The sequence below is a fragment of the Spizellomyces punctatus genome (assembly GCF_000182565.1).
Source record: "Spizellomyces punctatus DAOM BR117 chromosome Unknown supercont1.4, whole genome shotgun sequence".
Lineage (NCBI taxonomy): Eukaryota > Fungi > Chytridiomycota > Chytridiomycetes > Spizellomycetales > Spizellomycetaceae > Spizellomyces > Spizellomyces punctatus.
Window position 1 is genome coordinate 1,277,393 of NW_015971540.1, and position 20,184 is coordinate 1,297,576.

The 20,184-nt window shown below is 47.3% G+C and overlaps 4 protein-coding genes across 6 annotated transcripts; 2 read left to right on the forward strand and 2 right to left on the reverse strand.

Annotated features, from left to right (window-relative positions):
- Window positions 1-152: 152 nt before the first annotated feature.
- Window positions 153-1,591, forward strand: SPPG_02889. 2 transcript variants are annotated; one of them, XM_016751177.1, is made up of 6 exons: window positions 153-191; window positions 260-655; window positions 733-819; window positions 877-1,082; window positions 1,140-1,181; window positions 1,247-1,591. In XM_016751177.1, exons 2-6 carry the CDS (start codon window positions 398-400, stop codon window positions 1,401-1,403), a joined length of 750 nt encoding a protein of 249 aa, XP_016610462.1. In that variant the 5' UTR covers window positions 153-191; window positions 260-397; the 3' UTR covers window positions 1,404-1,591. The 2 variants fall into 2 exon arrangements, with proteins under 2 accessions (XP_016610462.1, XP_016610463.1); XM_016751178.1 differs by having other exon boundaries at window positions 265-655.
- SPPG_02890 lies at window positions 1,512-3,609 on the reverse strand (the record flags this gene model as incomplete). 2 transcript variants are annotated; one of them, XM_016751179.1, is made up of 3 exons in its annotated part: window positions 1,512-3,186; window positions 3,244-3,421; window positions 3,478-3,609. In XM_016751179.1, the coding sequence occupies 3 exons, from the start codon at window positions 3,607-3,609 to the stop codon at window positions 1,595-1,597; spliced, it is 1,902 nt and encodes a 633-aa protein (XP_016610464.1). In that variant the 3' UTR covers window positions 1,512-1,594. The 2 variants fall into 2 exon arrangements, with proteins under 2 accessions (XP_016610464.1, XP_016610465.1); XM_016751180.1 differs by having other exon boundaries at window positions 1,512-3,421.
- A 2,045-nt stretch (window positions 3,610-5,654) lies between these two features.
- SPPG_02891 (uncharacterized protein) lies at window positions 5,655-11,898 on the forward strand (the record flags this gene model as incomplete). The annotated part of the gene is made up of 19 exons (XM_016751181.1): window positions 5,655-6,260; window positions 6,326-6,463; window positions 6,532-6,661; window positions 6,728-6,893; window positions 6,951-7,131; window positions 7,192-7,901; window positions 7,963-8,366; window positions 8,430-8,530; window positions 8,592-8,730; window positions 8,833-8,892; window positions 8,977-9,243; window positions 9,309-9,334; window positions 9,401-9,586; window positions 9,659-9,752; window positions 9,814-9,891; window positions 9,957-10,957; window positions 11,017-11,122; window positions 11,192-11,454; window positions 11,520-11,898. 19 exons carry the CDS (start codon window positions 5,655-5,657, stop codon window positions 11,814-11,816), a joined length of 4,953 nt encoding a protein of 1,650 aa, XP_016610466.1. The 3' UTR covers window positions 11,817-11,898.
- Window positions 11,783-20,181, reverse strand: SPPG_02892 (uncharacterized protein). The gene is made up of 24 exons (XM_016751182.1): window positions 19,614-20,181; window positions 19,354-19,519; window positions 17,932-19,290; window positions 17,444-17,852; window positions 17,300-17,357; window positions 17,128-17,240; window positions 16,836-17,059; window positions 16,434-16,765; window positions 16,026-16,368; window positions 15,843-15,964; window positions 15,679-15,789; window positions 15,451-15,612; window positions 15,259-15,381; window positions 15,031-15,189; window positions 14,885-14,971; window positions 14,714-14,823; window positions 14,570-14,655; window positions 14,151-14,511; window positions 13,331-14,087; window positions 13,138-13,267; window positions 12,930-13,084; window positions 12,347-12,865; window positions 12,140-12,279; window positions 11,783-12,069 (listed from the first exon to the last, which is right to left on the reverse strand). Exons 1-24 carry the CDS (start codon window positions 19,794-19,796, stop codon window positions 12,057-12,059), a joined length of 6,222 nt encoding a protein of 2,073 aa, XP_016610467.1. The 5' UTR covers window positions 19,797-20,181; the 3' UTR covers window positions 11,783-12,056.
- Window positions 20,182-20,184: the final 3 nt, after the last annotated feature.

A 20,184-nucleotide genomic window follows, 5' to 3' on the forward strand; every position in this document is an offset into this window, starting at 1 on the left:
GTTTAAAAAAAAAAACATTACATGCATGCCACACCGCTTTGAGCGATAGATGGGGGTGCTGATTATGCGATATGATTAACCGGATTAATCCGGATAATAATGAGTCCTAGTGCCATTTTCAATCACCTCCACACTATGTACAGTAGCTTGTAGATTTGCAGGATCTCTCACCTGAACATGGGCATTACCTGGTGAGTTTCAAAAGGTCAACGTACTCCTAGGCTTGCGTATTTGTTGCTCTAAACTTTATTCTTGCAAGTTAAGCCTTCTCTACTTGCCGAGCGCCCCTTCGACCGCTGTGGACCATATCAATGAGCGCTTGACGGACGACCTTGACTTTACCGAACTTGACGAACCATGGCTGGTAACCTGTCGCTCATACAGAGACCAGGTTGCAATGCGCCAACGGGCAGCTGCAAACTCTGGGCCTAAGGCGGGCTCCAATTCCTCATATGTCCCGAAAATACAGTACCTCCTTACATTTGGGCATGTAGAAAAAATGTTTTCCATGGTTGCGACAATGGGTGGACGACGAACGGGGGAGAATGCGGGAAAGGGAGAAACAGGAATAGTGGTGGAAGTGGATAGGGATTTTGAACTTATATTAACAAAGTTGAAGAATCTCTGGACAAAGCGACAGGAGGTTGTCGTGGAGGTACTGCTTCGCCCGAAACGTGAACATCCACTCAAGAGTACTGAACGTCTACGTTTTGTCGGTGGCCTCACGCTTAGGGTATTGCATACGAGCACGGTGACTATATCATACGAATAGGCTCCATGCGAATAGGCGGTGAGCTAGTGAGAGGCCTATTCGTGCAGGTACGTCCTGGCTGTCGCGTCATCCACCCATGAAGAGCTGCTCATTCTTTAAGCAAGGCAGAGAATGTGAAGTTGGAAGGATCCTCTTCGGCAGCCCTGCCGGGACTTCGGGGTGTTCTGCGGGGTGCTCTGCAAGGAATACCTGGAATCAGCGACATCGAGCTGACTTTGGCGTTACATGGACGAAGCATGAGAAAGCAGGCAAGCGCGCTGAATGCCGAAGAAAGCGCTAACAAGCTGGGAGCTCTGAAAAAAACTGAAAGGTGGTTATCGTACAGGCGGATTTAGCAATTCATCCAACTCACATCAAATTGTCATAGTATGACTATGCCGACCAAACGGCCAGCGGATGTAGCGATAAGGTAAGACTTTGCAAAGGCTGACCTTGGCAATGCATTATTAACCGCTGTTCCATCTGGTCTTCAAGAGACCCGAAACGTCCGCGTATCCAAATACCCGAGGCAGATTTAGATGGGAATGATTGGCATGAATATGCAGCGGTTCGATTACGAGAGGACGAGTTCACACGGGCGCATGAGGCGTACCAATTTTTTCGGCTGTTCAGGCAGGAGGGCTTATTATGAGAGAAAATGTTTTGTTTCTTGTGTTACCACGCTCTAGTGCGCTGCATCTTCTGCTTTATGTTTATCGAATCGCTCCGGTTCGCTAGCCAGTCACGTAGCAAACTTTACCCGGTCTTACTTGTACATTAATGTATTCTTATATGCTATTTACAAATTCAATTATAGTTACATGATACAGATATCCAAAAGGTCTATATCCCGATACGCGCCCGCATCTTCCGATTCCGCTCCATTAGAAAAACCTTGATAGCCTCACCCTCACTGGCCAATGCTTCACGACGCGCCAAACAATTATCCCATCGTTCAAACAAGGCATCTGGCTCTTTCATTTCGGGAAACATCTCACCCAATTCGTCGTACTGCAGAGCTGCATCCGATAGCATGATTTCATCCAATCTGGATTGAAATTCTTCATCCCGCGCACATAAGGTGTTCAGTTCATGTTCTACTTCATCCGCTTTTTGCTGAAGCTTTTGAGTGTATGCTTTTAGTTCTGGTATACTCATTTTCTGCCAAGGAGGTGACGAATTCGATGAGGCGGGTATTGGCTTGTGCGCACCAGAAGACGTGTTTGATGATAATTTTCGCATTTTGGGAGATGGATCAGGACTACAAGACGATGGAACAAGCTTTCCGAGTTTCTTTTCTTTGTGCCGGCTTTCGGAAGTCGCGGAAGCCTTGCGCTTGACAGCTGGGCGTTCAGAAAGCTTGACGAGTTCCAAGTTGATGACACGTTCTGGTGTCGATTCCGGCGTACCGGAAGGTGGGGCAGAGTTGACAGAAGGTCCAGATGACTTGACCCCACCAGTAAGTCTATTGGCTCGTGAATTGCTAGCGACGTTTGGAGAAACTTTGCGCTTGGTTGTCTGAGCCTCCATTGACGTGGTACGCTGAATTACAATACCAGGCACGTCCTTAATGGATTGTTTGAGACTCGACGAAGATGGAGCTGCCTTCGTTCTTGCACTTGCTTTCCGTTCTTTAGACCTACCCTCGGCATCGGATGGCACTTTACGCTTCACTACATGGCCCTCACTAGATGCAGTACGCTCTCGATGAACTTCCGGTGCCAAATTTCGGGTTTTACAGCCCTCGCTAGATACAGTCCGTTCTCGATGAATTCCCGGCGCCAAGTTTCGGGTTTTAGAGCCTTCACTAGATACAGTCCGTTGAGTTTCCGGTGCCAGGTTTCGGGTTTTAGACCCTTCACTAGACAGAGTACGCTTTCGATGAAGTTCCGGTGCCAAACTTCGGATTTTAGACCCTTCACTAGATACAGTCCGTTCTCGATGAATTTCGGGTGCCAAATTTCGGGTTTTAGAGCCCTCACTAGATACAGTCTGTTGAGTTTCCGGTGCCAAGTTTCGGGTTTTAGAGCCTTCACTAGATACAGTCCGTTGAGTTTCCGGTGCCAGGTTTCGGGTTTTAGACCCTTCACTAGACAGAGTACGCTTTCGATGAAGTTCCGGTGCCAGGTTTCGGGTTTTAGAGCCCTCACTAGATACAGTACGCTCTCGATGAATTTCCGGTGCCAATTCTCGGGTTTTAGAGCGTGCTTTCGGTCTCGATGCGACGGGAATTTCCGTGATCCCACCGGTTGTCTGAGCCGAAGAGAATTCGGTTTTGGACGATACTTTTCGCTCAACACGTTGGTCATCACTAGATGTCACACGTTCCCGCCGAAAGGTGCTTTCTAAACTCGGTTCCTTCCCTCTGTTCACAGGTGGGACACCCCCCTTGCTTGTATCCTCCTGCTCCGCAAAGTCCGACAAGGAAATTGGACCTAAAAGTGAAGATTTGAGTTGTGCTGTGTTCTCGTCATGGCTAGAGACATACGCACGGTGTTGCTTGGCTTCTTTCTTGGGTACCATCCGACAACATGTCCCGATCGTAGTCACGTGACGCGCTTGAGTGCGCGACGACGACATCACCCGATAGAGGTCCAGTGTCATTTGCTCCCATTCTGCAAGCTCCAATTCAAAGGGCTTCTTGCGGGGCGTATTGATGCGAATAACATTCTGTGGCGATGTAAGTTAGCTTCTGAGAATGATCAGTACAGTCAAGTTCTATTTACCTTGGTGCCACACCTTATCGTCATCTTGGACCCCGAGTCTATACGGCCTGCGACCGCCGAGTCGACATTCAGAATAATACCTGTTGGTCGTTTTGACGATGCCGTGGACTCTTTGAGGATAATTTCCTTCATTATTTCTACCGGTGGGTGCGGGCACCAGGGATTCGCATTCTGACCCACAACCCTCCGAGTGATAGTGAGACCCGGTACCACGTGTTTTGTGATAACGTAAGCACACTCCTGACACCCAGTTACTCGGAGAAGCTCCATCCTACGATGATACCAAAGAACAATAACGTTGGCACCGGAATGACTTGTTCCCTCCTCTTCCCACAGCGCAAAAGTTCAGGATATCCATCGACCCCCGATATGTTCCCCGCCACCTTCACTGGGCTTGATGGATGTCACATAGCAGCTGATACTCAACAGTATACGCTGGCAAAGTGCGGCTTCATGAAGATGCTCTTGTGAGAGTTTGCCAATTATGCATAGATGCATAGATTTGGTGCGTGTGTGTAAGCTTGGAATATGTTGTTCTAAAAAGCATAAAGTACAGCTATGCTGCGATGGGTTAGGTTTTTGTGGACGGCGGTTGGCAATGCCAACGTGGGCGAAGGAAAGATCCAGCATTCGATTGGACTCAACACATGTCCCGTTATCGAAGTAGTCTTTTTGATCATCTTATAAATTCTGCTAGATCCTTACCAATTCTTGACTTCACATTATAACATTGTTCCGCTTGAGACCGAAATCCTCACCATAATCTGATGCCTGATCTGCATGTCACCTAGTAAGCAGTCGCATCGAAGCAAAAAATCTAAAAACTTTAATTTCTACAAGGATGCGGATGACATAAAAAATAGGTTGCACACTTCTGTCGTAACAGCATGCCACTCAATAGTGTATTGGCAATAACAAATGTCACAACACAATACACCAGGGAATAGACTGGCGACAACCAGCCCGGAAAAGCCAAGTAATTCCCTCCTTACAAGTAACAAACTACTACTAGGCCCGATTACACATGCAATACATTACGGTTGTTCTAACCGGGTAACTAGCGCCCACCACCACGAGAGAAATCCTACTAAGCCCTTGATTCCGAAATTCTTTAGTCGGAGGATGTTCAGATACTACTAAGGTAGATCAGAATAATTAGACTGGATAATCTGCGTGGGAAAATACAAAGATAATGCATACCTGCGATCGTTGCAGTATAGTAGTAGCAGCGTTTGCAAGGCGTTATGTTGTTGTTGTCGGGAGGGCGAGGTCCTCGGCACCAGAGCAGTATTCTCATGGTGGACTTGAGAGTGCTGCGTGAGCGTTGGGCAGATGCTTCAAGAGTCGAGGATGGGTAAAGAGGGAAGAGACAGGAAAAGGCCCCCCTTTTATAGACCTTTGACATGCGCCTCACCGCAGTTTTTAAAAAAAAAAACATTACAATACATGCCACACCGTTATGAGCAATAGAGGGGGTGCTGATTATGCGATATGATTAACCGGATTAATGATTAATCTCTATTATTAAAGAAGAGCTTCGCATTCATTAGGATCGATCTGTACAAATAAACCAAAATCTCCTACATATGTGGGGAAATGCAGCATTCCATCGGCTTGTCGAGTGTTGGAATGGATAGCCACAGTGCTTACCTGCTTTTTATTTGATAAACTTCTTTCAAAATGCTTTGTTACTGCTGCATACTTGATTTTGCCAACAGGCCTGATATCCAGAATCGTTCGAACACTTCAAACTTCTATCAGATTTATAAAGATACAGATCACGTGCCACTATCGGGCATTTGTCCAGCGTGTGCTGACGGGCGCGTTGTGAAAAAAGCATTCCGTAATTAACAATCTGGAGCTGCCTGAGTTCGCTACGTGCGTTCAACCCGCAAGACATTATAGTGTCTGCAGTCGAGTTCAGGATAGTACGCAACTTCCATCTACTTTCGAGTCCCGCACTCCGACTTCAGTCGTCGGTTGTCTCCAACGAATTTGAACGATACAGGGAGTTCTTGAGGAGCGGACCCTTCGCAAGCCGCCTCACCTTACCTTTCGCAAGTGACCCACGACAGAGGCGCTTAGAGGTGAGGAGCATTACAAGAGTCCTAGTAAGGTGGACACGTTGGGAATAGTGTGGAGTATTTATTCCGTGTCGGATGTCCAGTGCCCGAAGCATGAATTCCTTTCTCCACCGGGTACATGCAATGTCCGGTAATGATGATATAAACGACGCGAAGAGAAGACTTCAGCAACAACAAGCTACTGAGACTGGTTCGCCTCCTCCAATGCAGCAAGTAAAGATTGTCCCCGAGAAGCTGAGCTATGATATACACTCATGGTCAAGCCATTCCGCCAGCTACCATCCCAAACACATCATGGTCAACAAGCCCCAAGATCAGTCTTCGCGCTGGTCCAGCGGTAGCAATAACCAGCTCCAATACATTACGATAAAACTCGACAAATTATCCATTGTGCACACGATCACATTTGGAAAGTATCACAAGGTCCATGTCTGTAATTTAAAGGAGTTTAAAGTATTTGGGGGACTTTCACCGAACAACATGATCGAACTGCTTCACTGCGGTTTACGAAATGATAGTGAACCAGAGACCTTCTCGCTAAAGCACAAGGCGAACGACGTGATATTCCCATGCCAATACATCAAGATTGTACCTCTCCTGGCGTGGGGTGCAAACTTCAATTTCAGTATATGGTACGTGGAGCTACGAGGAATTTGCCAGAGCGAGATTGTGGAGAAGGCATATTGGGACTACATTAATGTAAGTGCTGACCCGCTGGTGTAAATGCGTCTGTAATACTGAGTTGTATGTATGTTCGTCAACAGTACCGCGAAAATGAAGTTATTAGATTATGCTTAAAACACTTCCGGCAGCGAAATTATTTGGACACGTTTGGATCACTACAACAGCGGACGCAATTGCAATTAGAGGATCCCCTATTGACCGAACTACATCGGCATTTGGTTCGTACAATGGGACTTACTGCAGTATCCTGATGTTGAAAGCCACTGACACATTCATTGGTGTGTAGGTAATAAATGGCGACTTCACCACTGCGGAGGACCTCATCCGCCAAGCAGCCGAACGAAATTTGTTCCAGGATTATATCAGTGAATGCACATACCGGCCTTTGTGGAAAAAAATTGTACCGGAAGACTCTGGTTTGTATACATCATCCTTGTGTTATCTTAACGGTTATTGCGAACTTATGCCCGTTGCACTGACAGAGGAGGACAGTCCGTGCATGCGAGGTGGGCATCAAATGGCGATAGATCCTGACTCAGGGAGAGTGTATCTGTTTGGTGGATGGGACGGTTCAAAGGACCTGGCAGACTTCTGGGTATTTGATCAAGATATCAGGAAATGGATCTGCATTAGTATGGACACTAGAAGGTATATTTTCGAACATGTCCTTGTTATCGACATAGTGCTGATAAGAAGGAATTTCAGGCAAGGTGGCCCCGGCCCGCGGTCCTGCCACAAGATTTGCTTCGATCCAAAAACAAAGCAACTCTACACGTTGGGTAGATATGTCGATCCAGACAGTCGGCCCAATGTTAATCTCGAGAGCGATTTCTGGAGATTTGATGTTGCGAGCGGTACATGGACGCGCATTAGCATCAACACTGCGGTAGGGTGATCATCGACTACAAACTCAGCCGCCTAATCTCAACTTACACATGTGTTACAGGAAGAAAGTGGCCCGGAGCTGATCTACGACCACCAAATGGTGGTAGATTCCGATACTCAAGTCTTGTACGTCTTTGGAGGACGGACAATAGGCCCCGACCCCAATCAGACCGTTTACTCTGGATTATATGCGTACTCCATTTCACACAACCAGTGGAGGTTGATCCGCACTGACACCTCACAACCTGAGCACTCCATTCAGCTAAAATCGCGCATTGGTCATTCAATGCTCCTTAATCCCCGCACTCGGGAACTATACATATTCGCTGGCCAACGAAACAAGGATTATCTCTCTGATTTTTATGTGTATGAGATTGACACGGATACGGTACATGAGACCTCGCGTGACTACAGCAAACAGGGGGGGCCAGATGCTGGTTTTACCCAGCGAGCCACAATTGACTCGGATTTAGGCGAGTTCTATGTATTGAGCGGGCTCATGCGCGAGAAGAATACCACTCAAGAGACGGTCAAAAACTCCTTCTGGGTGTATAACATCCGCAAGGACCGATGGACAAAGGTGTATCAGAATGAAAATACCGGAAGTGCCTATTGGTCGTCCATGGCAGATAAAGAACCATGTCCACGATTTGCACATCAGCTCGTTTACGACCCCAAGCGAAAATGCCAGTTCTTGTTTGGAGGTAATCCCGGTGAGATGGGCAATCCAAATTTGAGGCTGGACGATTTCTGGGAGCTTTGGCTTATAAGGTATGAAGCACAAATTGCGCTAGGGACAGGATAATGTGCTCATCGTAGTCTGGCCACGTAGACCAAATCCCAACGATGTGCTCAGGCGCGCCAAGTTCCACATCCGACGCCAGAAATTCCGAGAGATGTGCAGCGTAGGAGATCCATTAGCTGCATTAAAATACTTACAAACTGAATTGGCGGAGGTGGTGGACCATTCGGATGAGCAAGAAAGTCGGGAGTTCCGGGAACTAACGCAATTTCTGTTCAATTGGCGACCAAGTGGCTCAATACCAGCAATAGGGGGTAGCGGTGGTATAGGTGCTGTACCGATGACTTTGAAAGCATGTGGAGGCGGATCTGATACCGGACGGGGAGTGGGAGGACTTGCTACTGGTGTTGGGGTTGGCCCAAGGGTGGGCGGAGTGTTAGACACTGAAACAGGAAACAATGAGGGGAGCTCTGCAGCGAACAAAATGTCCGGTGGTGAGTTCATCGCGCGCTTTCATTCGAGTCTGTCATACATGTCTGACCAGCCTGTTGCAAAAGCTGCTGAAGACCCATATCAGTCACGCACGGAACTTTATGAAACACTCCTCGAATTCTTCCCAGACAGTATGCGGGAACCGAAAGATAACTTAGTAGACTTGGTTCACATGGGATAAGCATTACATTTGTAGAAGGCTGGATCTGAATGAAAACAGTAACTAGTCAGTCATAAATTACACGGTCACCCAGATATCCCGATTTGATGTATACAATGCAATGATTCTCAGAGGACAAGGTATTGGGATGCTCTTGCGCAGGAAGGTTCATCTGCGTCTGGAAGACATTAAAAACAAACCCAGAGGTGAGTGATAGTTGACGGTGCTGATGTAATCGAACCAATGAAGGGCGGCCAGCGTATTCATTTGCTTAATATGGACTTATTGCAAGTGATGCTGCGCATAAGGACTTTCCATACCGTTCCACTCATCTTTCCAAGATTCCTGGAGTGTATCCGACGCAATCGGTTGGTAGCAATCGTTGGAACACGGTCTTTGGTTCCTCATTCACTCTTGTAACCGTATCGTCTTTGCTGATACTGCCTCAATAGCAAGAAAGATGAAGTTTACTCGCGCATTGCTCCTGGTTGGGGCGGTGTTGGGCCTCGTTCTACTGACCGTGTCTACGGTTAGCGCCAGTACATCTGCCGAGGCAGGTGCTCCTTCCGAGGCGAACACCTTGACGCCTCCACCCGGCTTCTCTGTTTTAACTCCTGAGGAAGAAGCAAAGTTGAAGAGTAGCGGAGAAAAATTCCAGTTCGAGACCGAAGTCAACCGGTTGATGAAATTGATTATTAACAGCCTGTATAAAACCAAAGGTACGGATTGATGCGGCCGTAAATTCAGCTAGTAAACAAGTCTTATAAACATCTTTCCCGCGCAGAAATCTTCCTCCGTGAGCTAATATCTGTATGTTGCTGAAATCTTTGTGTGGAGGGTTGACGCAGCCCACTTACGTACCTCTATTTGCTATAGAATGCTTCGGATGCTTTGGATAAGATTCGTTTTCGGAGCCTGACCAGCAAAGAGGCTCTGGGTGACACGACGGATCTAAAGATTACCATAGTAGCCGATAAGGAACGAAAGACTTTGACAATTACGGACACTGGGATTGGCATGACAAAGGCCGACCTGAAGACGAACTTGGGAACTATTGCTAAGGTAAGGATGACACCAGATTGATTTTAAAACTTATATCCGGGTGGATGCTGAAAATAAGTGCTTGGCGTCTAGTCGGGCACCGCCGAGTTCCTCGCAGCAATTGAGGCACAGAAGAACGATACCAACCTAATTGGCCAGTTTGGAGTCGGTTTCTATTCCGCATTTTGTGAGTGTACCGAGTACACGTCATTCCAAACGGAAACATACTTACCTACAATGTTCCGCAGTGGTCGCCGATCGCGTCACGGTAGTAAGCAAAAACAATGCGGACAAACAGTACATCTGGGAGTCAACCTCAGAGAATGGTAAAAGCAATTGTTATTGTCGAACGAAATCTTATAAGAACAACACTCTGATACCAAATTTTCAGATTTCAGAATCATGGAGGATCCCAGAGGAAACACTTTGGGGCGTGGAACTCAGATAACGCTGCATTTGAAAGATGATGAGCTGGAGTACCTCAATGACTCCAAGATTCGCGATCTCATCAAACGGTACAGCGAATTTATCAACTTCCCGATTTATCTCTGGACAACACGTACAGAAACAGAAGAGGTCCCCATTGAGGCTGAGGAAGACACATCTCCTGATCTGGACGAAGAAATCGAAGACGTGACCGAGAAGGAAGAAAAGCCCAAAACAAAGACTGTAACTAAAACTGTTAGTGACTGGGAATTGACCAACGAGCATAAACCGATTTGGACACGTCGTCCCAACGAGGTTGAGGAGAAGGAGTACAATGAATTCTATAAGTCATTTACTAAGGATTACCAAGAACCTTTGACCTATATTCACTTCCGTGGGGAGGGAGAAGTAGAGTTCAAGTCAATTTTGTTTGTCCCAAAAAGCCCGCCGCCGACCTTCCTTCAAGGTTCAGATGACTGGTTTCATAACATCAAGCTATTTGTCCGACGTGTATTCATCACAGACGAGCTTCCGAACTTCTTGCCGAGGTGGCTCAGCTTCCTAAAGGGTCTCATAGACTCGGACGACCTTCCTTTAAATGTTTCTCGCGAGACCTTGCAGCAACACGCAGCCCTCAAGGTCATGAAAAAGCGTATCATTGGCAAGGCACTGGACATGTTCAAAGCGCTCGCTGTCAGCGACGAAGAGAAATACATGGAGTTGTGGAAGAACTTTGGACATGCCATCAAGCTTGGCGTCATCGAAGACCGCGCCCACAAAAAGAAGTTGATGAAGCTGTTACGATTCCGATCCTCTCACTCGAGCAACTACACTACACTTGACGAGTATGTCTCACGTATGCGGAAAGGACAGCCTCAAATCTATTTCATAACTGGCGAGAGCATTGAGGCTTTCTCAACCTCACCATTTGTGGAGAAGCTCATCGCTCGTGGCTATGAAGTGCTGGTGAGCAGGCATCGAATACATCACCTTGATCAACTCCGTCTAATATCTTATCACGTTAGTACATGAATGATCCGATCGATGAATATCTCACTGGTAACTTGGATGATTATGAGGGCAAGAAGCTACAACACGTTGGAAAATCTGGTGTCAAATACGGTGATGAAGGTGATTGACGTTTGTCAAGGTCTTTGTTTAGGTGTTGCAGCACATGCTCAAATTTGCCCGCTTTTATAGACGAGAAAAGCGCGGAAGATTTGAAGGAGCTGGAAGATAAATTCCAACCCCTAAAGGATTACTTGAAAGAAACGCTAAAGGAGTGGGTTGACACGGTCCGAATTTCAAAACAGCTTACAAAATCCCCATGTGCCGTTCTGTCGAATGAATGGGGAGTGTCTGGAGCGATGGAAAGGATCCTACAAGCACAGGCACTGGGCCAAAAAGATGATTTCCGCACTGCGATGTATCTAAAACAGAAGAAAATCTTTGAGATCAACCCGGTAAGTCAGCGATGCGTGCAGCGTTGATCCCTCTTCACTATGCAGATACTGATACGATGGAATAGGATCACCCCATCATCGAAGCACTTCTTAAGAAGGTGAACGATGGCAAGAGTGATGACCTCAACGATTCTGTATACGTCTTGTTCGAATCAACGGCCATCGCATCAGGATTTGCCGTTCGGAATCCGACCGACTTCGCCCAGAAGGTGGAGAAGGTTGTGAGGGAACGGCTTGGCGTGGATTCTAGGAAAGAAGCCAATGTGAAAGTAGTTCCCGCTCCCCCACGAGAGGACCCTGCCGAGAAGGCAGCAAAACAGGAAGAGGATGAGGAAGACGCTCATGAGCATGACGAATTGTAGAATATGTACTTATAAGAATTTATACCAATGGTTTTGACCTTTACATCATCCATCATTACACCGTCAAATCTTCATACAACAACCCATCTCCCTACTAGTTTGCCGCCCTATTGGCATCAGAGTACAGAGTGGTTTGCGCAAAAATCCTATCTATGCCAATGATATTTACATGCCCGAGAATATGCCCGTAAAAGAAACTTCGCAATATCAAACAAAACTAAAAACTATAAAACTTCAACCCTATCCTTTATACCTACAATGTGCGAAAATGTTAAGTCACCCGAACATGAACGGGCGGAGCGAACAAACTTGGAAACACTCACTTGTCCTCCATTTGCAATCGCTTGCTCGGGTCAATTGTGTTCTGCAAACCCATTAGCGTTTTTGAAACAGCTTCCGTGGCGCCGATCATCGGCTTGAGGACAGCTACCGGCACAGCTCGTATAACAGCTCGAACAGTTCCCTATCATACACATTTCCATTTACTTTTCAGTTTTGAATAATCAATTGAAAGACTCTTGCTACTGTACCTGTGCTCCATTGTTCTCGTATACTTCCATAGGGACAGCAAATACCGTCCGTGCTGCTGTAGCCACATTTCGACTTAAGCTGCGATAAGCAAGCTCGACGCCTTCCTTAACGTCTCGCGGCTGTTCCGAGTACTTGCTCACTTGCTCCAAGGACGATGGCCAAGAAGAAGACCCGGAAACGTCATCGCCATGACGACTAGCATCATCCCCAGTAAGAATCTCATCAGCGTGCTCAAGTAACACTTGTGTTCCGACAGCCAACTTTGTCCCCAGTTTTATCGTTTCCGTAGTTGCGGCCTTTGCAAAGGAGCGTGCACCCTTTTGCAAGCCTCGAATTATTCTGCCGTCTTTTTTGTACTGCTCAATGGGAAGGAGGACGAGATCTGCCAATCCAGAACCAATGTTGACCAATGACCTCACACCAGAGACCCCCGAAACCACCCGTGGAACTTGAGTGTCGCGGATATGAGGTAGCCACTGGCTTAGAATGCCCTCCATCAATCGAGCCCATCCTTTAACCTGTCAGTGAACCGCTCTTATTAGTCCTGTGAAAATGAAGACAATTAAACAGTAGTCCACCTACCCCGGTTAGTCGCACGCCCCTCAAGGTCATCTCCGCGCCATCCAACTGGAAGAAGTTCATGATCTCAATGAAATTTCCTCCTTTTAAATTAGCATAATCGACATGCTTCGGTTTGTAATCGACCTTGACGGACACAGGCTGAATGTCACACAGTTCTGCAGGAAATGTGAGATGACATTCGCCAACTGCTATGTTAATTGGTACTTACGGAAGAACGTATTGTCAGGTTTCTTTTGCCCCACGGCAGCATCGCTAGGCGGAGCTTCAAAAGCGAAAAAGCGTAACAGGCAACTGAGTGCATCCTGATCAATATGCATTCTCAAAGGTAGGAGATCAACCTACAAGACCAAGTGTTAACGCTACGCTTCAAATCATAGCCATTTATAAATAAGAATTCTCGCCTTCAATCTGAACTCTTCGTTCCCTAACGACTCCGGTGTAGGCCTCACGCTACTGAGGTCAGCTCGGATCATATTGCTGCTGGTTTCCCTTGGCAAGGCATCCCCATCCGGACGGAGGTATGATAAAAACTTTCGCCATCGCGATGTCCTAACGTTGTCAATAATTTCGAAATCGCGAACGGTCAATAACAGACGCCAGGCAGTCTGTGCCTCGTCCGGGAACAAATCATAATCAATATTTAAAGCATAAGCCTTAAACATTAGCTGACTTGTCTGAGATCGGACAAGATCGTCCGCAGAAGTGGGGCGTTTACGCTGAGCTGTGCTCATGGAGGTAGCAGTAGTGTCCCGCGAACGTGCACTGAGATTGCTGGTGTTACTATGCACACTTCCCGTCTCTTCACGCTCTTGCTCCCGTGTGCGTTGCTCATCGGAGAGCTGGGGGACTGGCTGCTGCAGTGTTGGGAGGAAGTAGTTCCCAATCTCGAAGCCAATATTTTCGTCATTTCGGTAGCTCATTTCTGAGGAGACATCAAATTCATAGGAGGAAGGGGTAGCGGTGGTAACAGGGCTATCTCTACGGCCTGTTCGCCCTGTACCACTTTCTCTGTTTTTCCAATTCGTTGCTTTCCCCTTGGCTGCCTGCATGCTGTGTTCGAACACCGCTTCACGGGTTTTATTCCAGTCATACCCATCATAGATCTTCCATGAAACATCAAAATCACGGATCCTGATGCGCGTCAGGCACTTGTCATTCCTGGCATTCGGCGACTATTCAGTATGCTTGTCCCTTTGATGGCGCAAACTTCTGTACACTTACGAGGTTGGGTTCATCGTCGAGGTGTTTTGCATATCCGACTCTGGTAAAGGTCTAGAGAAGAAGTCATCGATAATATGAAACGCGGCAGGATCTTCAAGCAGGTAGACGGCTCCCTCTGTCGCCGCTGTGCCCGTTGACTGATTTGCTCGGGATGCTTCAGGGCTGGAAAGAGTAGGGGAGCCTGTGATGCCAAAGTCAAACTCATCGAAGCTGGTAGGAGAAAATGATCCATCTTCGTCATCAAACTGGATCAGGACGCTTTGACTAAGTGCATCGTCAACATCTTCCATTTGAAGGTCAACAGATGATGTCGCGACCTTTTTCCCTTTCTGGCCCTTGAATGCCTCCTCATCAAGACTTGCTAAAGGGACCATTAGTCAATTAATATAACAGCATGCAAGTGTCAATCGTCCCGTTACCTAGCAAATCATTATCATGCCCTTGGTCCGACGAAGGATTCTGCATTCTCTGCTCTGGCGTCCGCGGCACCGGTAAATCCTCGGTCCTAGACTAAAATTAGCTCTATATCCAAGCTGTAATTTTGGGAGGCTGCTTGCACCTACGTTTCCTTAGGTAGGTCGCCTGCCTCTGTCAAGTACTTGATCAACGCCAGCAATGTCAGATACGTGTCCGCACAAGTGTCAATCGACAGCTGATTATTGGTTATGTCCACCTGCGTAGAATGCTACATTGGTATGGTGCTCGGTACCACCGTGCATAGTAGCATACGTTACCTCAAGGTAGGGAAGAATGCTGCCACTATTGGTTCTCACAGCTATGTCAAGAAAGTCGCACCCCCCCACATTGGCAAATCCTAGGCTCTGTGATACTCAAGTATCAGAATCACGGAAGACTACAGATGGGGTAAATGTCAACTAACCGTAAAGTGTTTGCGGGTATTTATGTATCCATCTGCTCCATGTGATTCACCTTCACTATGACGTCGCTTCAGATCGCCCTCCGCAACGAGGACCGACGAATTATAAACCAATATTTTGAGTCCGATTGTTGGTGATTCTGGTATCAGATTGCAAGAAATCTGGATAGGGGACGACCATAATGGTAAGATGCATCTGTAGGATAGTGACATTTTACGTTGTCATACAACCTTCGCGCTATCGACGAGTAGCACCGAGCGAATTGGCATGTAGAGTGGTTGATAATCCACGCAGGCGTCCGTGAGATTCACGTACAGCTTTGTGAAACGGTTAGCCATATCGACAAAGACCAGCTAGATTCGAGTGACATCGCAATTTAGCATAATTGGTATGGAATGTCATCGAGTGACGAGAGATCCAACCTCTGAAGGTTCCTTAAGGAAGGCTCCAAGATCCGGTAACACAGGTGAACCCATGACATAACGAACGGTGAATGCGTTCAGAGTAATAGAAGCTGTTGTCTCCTTCATGTTCAGCTCCTCATCGTACGCCATAAGTGACGATATCGACAGCATTTGTTTGGCCTAGTATGTGGAGACAATTGGCGCTCGCCGTACCTGAAGCGCAAGCGGTCTCTGTCGTGCACTCACCTCAAAATTCTTCGGAAGCGTTCGGTAGAGGTAAGTCATGGCCGGGTTCAACGGTGAAGCAACATTGTTGAAGGACAAGTCGTCTGCGTCGATCCACAAGTAGGACGCGTGCTGTCGGAAAATATGAGCACAAGCCACTACCGCGAAAGTCACTCTCAGCGTACCTTCCCCATGTGTCCATTGATGAGGAAAAAGTGCAAGTCGTCCAGTGCACACGAATAAGATGTGTTTGCAATGTTTGTAGCTTCTGCACCGTTTTGTACCTCCAGATGAATACTTGCTCTAACTATTCCCACATGTCAGTTACATGGCAATGGTTATGCGCGCATGACGACTTCAGCTCTCACATGAGTCGCAAGTTGCCACGGCACTGAACGTCGATGGCTTTCTGACGACCTTGGAGTTGGAGTGACCCCCCCACGTCTGAGGGACTTCATTTGCACTGTTGCTATTTTGGATGTCAGGGCGTAACTTGCTCTGCGTTGGTTGAGAATCGACGTCAGGCAGTTGGCCAAACTTGAGGAGGTTGGCAGTTGCAGTTCGGGGCGGGGACGGTGAAGATGGTTGCTCTTCGGTTTTGGCTATTGATTGGAAAAGAGTAATCTCGTTTATCAACACTTGTAGTAGGTCGTAATCGGCTTTGATAAGGTTGAGATGGCAAATTGGAAAGTAACAATTTAGATGAATAAGCTGCAACAGTTAAATATAAGGATAAGATGCACCAAATCAGGTTGAATCATTTATCCTGATCCTACCGATTCCTCAATCGTCCTGTGTTTGAACCAAAGCAAATCTTCCTGTTTTTCATCTGTGCCATGTTCCGACGGAATTCTGGGACTCCTTCCAGTTGATCCAATGTCATACCAACTTTGAAAACCAAAACCTCCTGATGCGTCATCATCAACTTCTCGATTAAACGTAAGCCCGGTAGGGGTAGCAAAAACGTCGGCGGTTGGACGCTCAAGGAGAGAATCGCAGATATGAGAGCGCACCGTTACTTCGACATTTGGTCGCGTTGGCACAGGCGCTGACGTTCCAGCAGATTCTGGCGCGAAAGAGCCGCAGGAGGCAAAGGCTTTGATGGCAACTACGGGAAACGGAAAAGCACGACCGTGAGATTAATTACTACTATAGTTAGAGGACGGTAAGACTCTCACCTTTCTCTCCGTCAACTCTGCGCGCGAGGGCCACCCCAATGTTCTGGCAGTCCATGGCCCAACGACGCGTTTCTCGCTGGTCACCACTACAGCAATTGCTAGGCACGCGTTGATGAAGCGATCCCAAGCTAGATCGTCTGGTATTAGAACTGCCGGATGGTCCAGTCGATGTAACGATGCTCGGGTCAATGAAGTCCACCAATAACATGTGAGAATGCCGCCCTCTGTTGTTCCATTGAATATAATCCATGAGTCAAAAATTGGCTGATATCGGGAAGAGCCTCAGATGTACCTTAGCGGCCGTTCGTGTCCATTTCTGATGCCATCTGCAACTCGTGGTAAGGTGAGCCAGCATCTGCAGACGGCTGTTTTGATACTAATCCTGTAATCAACATGCGCCGCAGGCTGCCAGATGACAGTCAGTTGTATCGCCATAGGAGACGTACTATGTACCGCAAACATACCATGTTTGAAGCGCTTTGGGTCAGGTCGTCCATGATGAACCCAACTGCAGTGCCAGTCCTGAAATGCGACCAGTTGCACATGTTAACCGGGCCTTATTGGGTTCTCTGACAGAACACGAATTGTACGATAATAGAAGTAGGTACCTTTGAAATGGATCATCTTCGTGTGCACTCGAATTGTCGCCATAGACATCACATGTACCCGTCTTACCCGAGAAGAGCCGGCTGACACGTTCCATGATCTCGACATCGAAGAACAAATGCAAAGGGGACAACTCCACATTGACATGACGAAGCATTGCAGACTCGAAGTCAGGCCAGGTATGCGCCGTGTTCGAGCTTGTCGCGGATTCAAACGTGCATCTAATAGCAGGTGTCTTCATCTGCACATTATTTGATCTCCCAGGAAAATCGTAAACAACCTCAGCCTTGGGCGGTTGACACGTCTTTAGCTGATTGTATAGTCCCGCAACTGGGGTTACTTTTACACCAGGATCAAAAAAGACAATGCAAGAGTAGGCACCCTTTGAGGGTCGACGCCGACCAGTAGATGCTAGTAAACCGCGACAAACAGCGCATTCAGTATGCACTCATCCGGACTTGCTGAAGCTGCTAAACGTTATCATGCTTACCTGGTCTGAGGTCGTGTTCCATCCATTCCAGTATGGAAACGTTCCCCACACTGACTTCCAAAATATGATCCATATCTTGGTTTGCATTGCTCTCCAAAGTCGACATGTCGACAACGGTATTCTCAACGCCGATCTTGAGATGGTTCGCACCTAGTATCCCAGCAACCACTTCATCCAGAGCGCCATTACCGGCGTTGAGCCTAGTGTTCATCTGCGTGACAAAACTTGTCGACATATCGGAAGGAACACCTGTAGCAGAAGCAGAGCTGCGCCCCGAAAAGTATACTTTATAGAGTTGCGACTTATCGAAGTCAAGTGGCGGGATCTGATAGGGTAGATAAATGTCGCACTGGCGAAGATGGAGATGCATAGATATGGGCATTTTTGTTGAAAAGGAGTTTGGTGGCAACGACACAGGCGCTTGGGGAGAATTGGCGTTGCCAGGCCAAGCGCCCGGCCCTTGATCTGATCGTGAGGCAAAAACACCGTAATCCCCTGAAGGTGGCGGCTCACCATATCCAGATATCCTTTCGTCGGCCATTCCAACTTGCCTGCTGTAAGTCAGTATATCTTGCCCTTCACGTACAGCCGCAAAAATCTCCTTCAACAATGTCATTTGACTCGGATCAATTAGAGCGCAAATGGAGTCTAGCAAACATTCAATGCGCATGCCGGAGCTCTGCATAGCTCGGTTAACTGAGGAGTCGAGTCTAGCACTATCAGCCAGAGGCTCCTCCAAGCTTTTCTCAAAGATGATGCGAGCCCAATTTTCTTGGTCACTGGACGTGGTCGCCAGAACGTCAGTCCAAACGTACTCCGTGACAGAAGATTCTCCACCATCTTTCAGTTGACTGAGATTGATGCTAATCCCTGCAAATCTTATCACCTTCGTGATCTTCACTGTCGTTGGATGCAAAGGATCAGATTCGTCGTCGCCAAGACCCAGAGTTTCATCTCCATAGCTCAGGGTGGGTATAGTTAACTCCAGATGGTATTCCACAGGAGAATCTCCTGAACCCATAATTGTTGGGGCAATGGAAATCTGGGAGCGATGAGACAGTCTTACGACGGTGTTTTTGGCCACGACCTTCACTTTGGCCAGTATTTTATCAATAAGCCGGGCAAGGACTTGCAAGCCTTCAAGGCCCGTGTCTCTGCTTCCACTTGGTGGTGTTCCCTGGTTCGTGGAGAAAGATGTTGACGCGGGACGATCATTTGCCGATGAACGATTGGATTTGCGATCAAAAGCTAGACCTAAGTCGTCTTCATCTGATACTTCACTACGAAGAAAGTTTTCCGCAAAATGGATTGAAGAGGACATGATATGGGATTCCGACATTTGCGATGATCTAGACAATCCTTCAATAGGCAATTGAATCAGATCGGCTTGTAAAATGATGTGAAACATATTGTTTTGCTAACCATTCTCGGGATCTTCCCGCAAAGACATGAGTTCAAGATAGAGGCCGTCAAACTCAAGGATGCAATCGCTTGTTCCCAGATCCTTCCATGGCACAGAGGCCTGTATTCGTGAGATGCGTCCATCCGTGACGATAACCGGTAAATCCGCTGCTAGATCGTTTAGAACCTACGAAGAAAAAGGGTTCTGAGCGTTAAACTACAGTTTTCGCTACGCTTTTCCTCTTTATTTTTCGGGGACCCGGCAGTGTGCTTAAGCCCACCTCTAGATTTAACTCCAAATCTTTAAGGACAACTTGGCCTTTTCCCAACTCGACGTCCAAATTTTCCAGATTCAGTTCAGAGGCCAGAAACTGCCCTATGGCCCTTTTCAACAAGAACTTGAGGAGCCGCTTTTGAAGAGTTTGTGGCATAGACCAGCCGGAAAAAGGCCAGAATGCTGACATGGTAAATACGGATGCGGGCTACCTCCGGCTGTCAAAATGGGAAATGGGCAATAGGCAGAAAGCGCCACATACGCAAAGTGATGTTTTGCGTGGACTCCCTTGCCGTATATTTAAAAGGAAGGTACTGTGCTTATAGATAGCGAAGCTCTCAGCATGAAGGCCGTAGGAAAGCTCAAAACTTGTAGTAAGATTGTGAATTGAATATAACCTGGAGGGAATAGAGATATGAAGGCTTGTATCGCTCCTGCGCTTGGAACAAACCGGTGAAAAGGCGAGCAGAAATATGGGCAATGGGAGTCGGAAATGCAGCTCAGCTCAACCAAACGAGGAGACGAGACCGACAATCGCTCAAGATCATGTCACGCTCGCGTATGACTGCGCCCCGAAA

Bases quoted from the DNA above. Each gene is read 5' to 3' on its own strand.
- SPPG_02889 (XM_016751178.1), top strand. The intron at 656-732 runs GTACTGCTTCGC...CCTCACGCTTAG, and splicing joins GACAGGAGGTTGTCGTGGAG to GGTATTGCATACGAGCACGG. The intron at 1,083-1,139 runs GTGGTTATCGTA...AAATTGTCATAG, and splicing joins GCTCTGAAAAAAACTGAAAG to TATGACTATGCCGACCAAAC.
- SPPG_02892 (XM_016751182.1), bottom strand. From the start codon at position 19,796: ATGTCAGCATTCTGGCCTTTTTCCGGCTGGTCTATGCCACAAACTCTT. The intron at 14,656-14,713 runs GTAGGTGCAAGC...ATTTTAGTCTAG, and splicing joins GGCGACCTACCTAAGGAAAC to GACCGAGGATTTACCGGTGC. The intron at 14,088-14,150 runs GTAAGTGTACAG...GCCGAATGCCAG, and splicing joins TCGACGATGAACCCAACCTC to GAATGACAAGTGCCTGACGC.